Source organism: Propithecus coquereli, unplaced genomic scaffold, assembly GCF_000956105.1.
Source record: "Propithecus coquereli isolate 6110/MARCELLA unplaced genomic scaffold, Pcoq_1.0 Scaffold11, whole genome shotgun sequence".
Classification (NCBI taxonomy): domain Eukaryota; kingdom Metazoa; phylum Chordata; class Mammalia; order Primates; family Indriidae; genus Propithecus; species Propithecus coquereli.
In genome coordinates, this window is record NW_012134969.1 from 10,868,683 (window position 1) to 10,874,241 (window position 5,559).

The 5,559-nt window shown below is 35.9% G+C and overlaps 1 protein-coding gene across 1 annotated transcript in view; it reads left to right on the top strand.

Annotated features, from left to right (window-relative positions):
- The window catches only part of SPRYD7 (SPRY domain containing 7), a 30,907-nt gene that overhangs the window by 5,719 nt on the left and 19,629 nt on the right, over nt 1-5,559 (top strand). The window contains exons 2-3 of the mRNA XM_012648553.1: nt 198-314; nt 2,393-2,559. Coding sequence (XP_012504007.1) covers nt 198-314; nt 2,393-2,559 — 284 coding nt within the window. The remainder of the gene's footprint in view (nt 1-197; nt 315-2,392; nt 2,560-5,559) is intronic.

A 5,559-nucleotide genomic window follows, 5' to 3' on the forward strand; every position in this document is an offset into this window, starting at 1 on the left:
AGTTTGAGGTTGCTGTGAGCTAGGCTGACCCCACGGCACTCTAGCCCAGGCAAGAGAGTGAGACTCTGTCTCAAAAAATATATATATATATAGAATCCCTATTTTTTGTGGACTAAGAATTAGAAGTGAACAAGTTAACCCTGATTGTTGGATATGAAAATACAAAACTTTACATAGTATTTGCATTTTTTATTTAGGAACAGATGTTGTCATTGTAAAAAATGGAAGAAGAATATGTGGAACAGGAGGTTGTTTAGCCAGTGCACCTTTACATCAAAACAAAAGCTACTTTGAATTCAAAATCCAGTCCACAGGTTGGTATAATGGTACTTTACTATTAGAAGTCCTAATTGTTCTAAATATTAAGAGTAATTTTAATATATAAAAATGATTCAGAGGGGAATAAAAAAGCACCAAACTCTTACATAGAAGACATAGGTCCTAGATCTTCCACCTCTTATTGTGCCATCCTGGTTAAATTAGTTAATTTAGTTAACTTAGGTTCAGTTTTCTCGTTTATAAAATGGGTAATACAAGAGCTGCCCTTTATGCCTTACAGGAGCTACATATATAAAGACATGCTGGATAAATGTAGGCACTAGCATTCTTAGTGGATTCTAGATGCACTATCTTTCTTAGTCAAGTGTATAAGGTCAAGCATATAAATAGCATATACTTTGGTTATTGACCTTAGGATAAAATCAATCTTTTGATCTTCGGTTTTCCTCTTAGCTCTTGTTAAGATACCCTAATTCGGTGTCTCAAAGCAATCCTCAGATTCAGAATTCAGATAGAAATCTAAAGTATATATTTCTATTTTAAAGATTTATGGAGTTTCTTGAATTGTATAGCAATTCTACATGACTACTAGGTTAGTTAACTTGTGGCAGTATTGTATACGGGGAAATTTTTTCAATAAAAGCTGTGTTATAAAGAAACCTCTAGTAAAATACTGCATGAGTAATATGGGTATAGTTAAGAAAAATAGAGTAAATGAATCCTATTACCCAACTAGCCTTGAACGATATAAAATATCCCTCTGAGGCTTATTTTCTACATTAGTGTTAAGCACTGATTTTTTTTGAAGTGTGTGGAATAAATCTGAATCTGTCCTCCATTCCATTATAAATTAGCCCACTGGCTGCAAAATGTCCCTGGTTACTATGATCAGTTCTCGAGTATAGCATACTTTTCTCTCAAGAGAAGCAAATATTTTCTTTAGTCTTAAATCTAATACAAATTTTTATGTGGGTTTTCTGTGAAGGATACTGTCCTCAGTGATATCCCTAGAATAAATGGATTGTTGGAGTTTGTAGCATTGATCCTGCAATGAAAGTTTGAGGCAACCGTTCACGCACAATTCTTTGGGAGTGAGGAGACTGTAGAACCCTGTTTGCAGTGTTGTCCTGTGAAATTAGTATCCTAATTCACCCCCTATCACTCTCACAGTTTTCCCACTTTGGAGGATAAAAGTACATGGCCAAATTATTTAGGGAGCCAAGACAGTGGAGTCCAGACACACAACTTTCTAATGGTCTCACTCAATCTAGAAAAATTAATTGATTGACAACATGGTCTTCAAACCTTCCATTTATAGAATTTCTCCTGATTTTGATAAAAAGTGCAAAGGAAGCAGTTTGAGACAAAATCCTGAGCTTTAGGTATGCTGTTTGGTTAAGAGGAAAGCTGCTTGCTGCATAAGTCAGCTTAGACCAAAAGGTTTTAAACTCGCCAATTTAGGCATTGGGTTAGAAAATGATTTTGACTTATACTTTATCATTAATTTTCTCTTCTCCATGATATTGTTCATGACATATATTTGCTATTTGTTATAGATGCAAAAACCGAAGACAATATTTTCCCACTTCTCAGAGGTAGAACTTGAAATAGAACTCTAGGCCATTTAAATTCAATGTGTAGCTTTTTAAAAGGTCTTTTTTTAGAGAATATTGATGATGATAGCATTTTTTTAACATTTAGTGTATGCTTTACTTACCCATTTTTTGGAACACTCACACTGTTCCAAGTGCTTTACTTGGATTATCTCATCATACATTTTCATAACCCTGTGAGGTGAGTACTGTTAGAATCCTCAGTTCACAGATGAGGGAACAGAGAGGGGTTAAGTAATTTGCCCAAAATGACACAGCTAAGTCAGGATTTAATCCTTGGCAACACAATTCCAGGGCCCACTCTCTTATCAACTAGACTGTACTACATCTATAGAGAACATAGTATAGTTTGCAAACTACTTTTAGAAGAAGATTAATAGAAAACAGTTTAGTGATAATACAGCACTTCTTTTTAAAAAGTTTACACCCCCTTTTAAAATAACTCCATTTAAAGTTGTATTCTTCAGATTTTGGGGGCATTTAAACTATTGTATTTTTAGGAATCTGGGGTATTGGTGTTGCAACTCAGAAAGTTAACTTGAATCAGATTCCTCTTGGCCGAGATGTGCACAGTCTGGTGATGAGAAATGATGGAGCCCTGTACCACAACAATGAAGAGAAAAATAGGCTGCCAGCAAACAGCCTTCCACAGGAGGGAGATGTGGTGGTGAGTTTCCTGGTGGAGTTGCTTTCCACTGTAAACTGTTAAACTTGAACAGCTTTTAACATATACGGTTTTGCCTGGGAGTTTGTGGTTTGAATTCCAAAGCACTGAGATGTGTCTAATGAAATTGTGTTTGTCAGACAGACTACATGTCGCAGCCTTACTTAAGCGCCCTCTCCTTTTTACAACTGCCTGCTTCTCTCACATTAGAGACACTTCGGCCCCCAATTTTGGAAGTTTGCTGACCCTTATAATAGAAAATGTTAGGTATTTTTGAGGCTAGATATCTCTTCAGAGAAAATTTTCACATTTATTACTTAATTTGTTATGAACTTCTGTTAGAGAATTACAGCATTTTATCAGAAGTCTTGGTCTTTATTAAACTTAATCTAATCAAACTTCTTTTACTTTCAGAACTCTTCAAAGAGCAGGACTCAAAATCCTAAAGCTGGATGATAGAAAAGTTTTTTTTAGAAAGCAGAGGGTAGTTAAGAGTTAACATGTTAAAAGTTACACGTTATTAAGACTTTTCTGTTTTTACTCCCAATCGGCTATATTTAATTCTTTATCAAAGCCACCATGTTGAAAATGTAATCCAAAGATCCCATCTATCTTTTCCAAACACTTCCTTTCACGCTGTGTTATCCAAAACCCCTATCCACTGAGTTATTGCTATTAGCTATTGACTGAGAGCAGAGTCTTAGAGTCTCCTGGAGCCAGGTGCCCTTGTACACAGAACCTTGGGTTCCTGGCTCTGGTATCAAGTTGAAAGGAATCTATGAATGATGAGGGAAAGTTTCTAATAATAAGATGACCCAGACAGGATAAATCCAGGTTAATGAATTAAAGAAAGGTACAGTATTTTAGAAAGAATGAAGAAAGGCGTGGAAATTAAGATTTTTAATTATGGTCTGATCTTTTCTGCAATTTAAAAAATATGAAAAACAAAAAATATGAAAAACAGCACGTTTTTAATTGCTAGAAGGTTTTTTTTCCCAAATTGACTAAAGAAAAAAAGTAGGTAAAAGGCATAAACCATTTTTAAAATCTGCTTTCCCCTGTTCTTTTTGAATAGTTGGTTCTGTATTTGTAGCTCATTGCCAGATGTCCATAATATGGAGCATCGCATTCAAGTGGTTATTTCTTGAAAAGGAATCTGGAAGTCAATTTGATGCTATCAACCTGTTTATACTAAAAGATGAAATTCAAACACAAGAAAGGATAATCAATAACAAATGTTTTTCTTTGTTGATATACTGAACTTCTACCAGAGGTTATTCTTGCCTTCCTATCTCATTCGTTGCAATGACAGATATCACAATTTGACAGATTTAAGGATGCTATTTTTAGTCTGTCCGCATTATTAAATTAGACTTTGAGTTTTCATGCTCATTCTGATAAAAGGAGAACTAAAAATATGAAATATATACAGAGTCAATAAAAGTAAAATGTTACTCTGCCATATAAACTTTTACCTTCCTAGCTCAAACACTTGAGAACACATTTTGCCAAATTGCTGACAGTGGCATAGGAAAAATAGACGGGATCATAAGACAGGAAAAACATTCTCATGTGTTTAGAATTTTAGTCATGTACCATTCTGTGAGGAGAAATCAAGAAAAATAGACTCTTAACATCTAACCAAATGATTACATGATTATATTCACACAATAATCATATAGGACCAGCATGGTCTACTACAGAACTATGAAGACATACATGAAACAGTTTATGCTTATTTTTTCCTTTTATGTACAGTTTTGAAAAGTACAAATTCCTTTCTGAAAAATGTATTTTTCAGTTTAATTTTAGAGAAGTTTTATAAACATTCTATTTAATAATAATAATAGCAAACACTTCTATAGCATTTATTACGGGCCAGACACTGTTCTAAGTGCCTGGAAGGGATTAAATTGTTTGGTGCTCATAAGGATCCTATGAAATAGGTAATAGTATTATCCCTATTTTACAGATTAGGAGAATTTAAGTAACTTCTTATATGGCAAGGTTGTAAGATTATAGTTCAGGCAGTCTAATTTCAGAATCTGTTCACTGAACCTGCACACAATTATTCATAAATTCATGGAACATATAGGATTTTAGGGTATCGTTATGATAGACTCAAACCCAGTTTCTTTCTTTTCTTTTTTTTTGAAACAGGTCCTTACTTTGTCTTCTGGGCTAGGGTGCAGTGATGTCATCCTAGCTCACTGCAACCTCAAACTCCTGGGCTCAAGTGATCCTCCTTCTTCAGCCTCCTGAGTGGCTAGCACTACAGGCACATGCCACCTTACTGGCTAATTTTTTAGGGGTCTTGCTCTTGCTCAGGCTGGTCTTGAACTCCTGACCTCAAACAATTCCACATCCTGACCCCTACCTCTGCCTCCCAGAGTATTAGGATTACAGGCATGAGCCACCACACCCAGCCAAACCCAGTTTCTTGATCATAGAATGGATTAGGTTAGAAAATACTTGAACTGAATTCTCCTAGGGGTGGAGGTTCTCACATGCTTTTCTTGGTAGTGTGATTTTGCTATTTTGCTAGAAGCTTGGGTTTAAAACTTGCTTACTTGCAATAGGTCGTGCTGCCAACAGGTGATGAAAGATGCCTAGATTACAACCTACTGATCTGAACTGCTAGGTTTCTGCCAGTCCCATGAAGAGAGTAACATGCTTTCTTTTTTATGTAATTATGATTTTGTTTTTTAAGTGAAAACAGACCTTTTCATTAAAAAAGTGAATCTTGGGTGTAGGGGGTGCTGGGTGCGCAAGGGCGGTGGCTCACACCTATAATCCTAGCACTCTGGGAGGCCAAGGCAGGAAGATTGTTTGAAGCCAGGAGTTTGAGATCAGCCAGAGAAAGAGGAAGACCCTGTGTCTACAAAAAATTAAAAAAATTAGCCAGGCATGGTGGCTAGTGCCTATAGTACCAGCTACTCAGAAGGTTGAGGCAGGACGATTGCCTGAGCCCAGAAGTTGGAGGATGCAGTGAATTGTGATGAC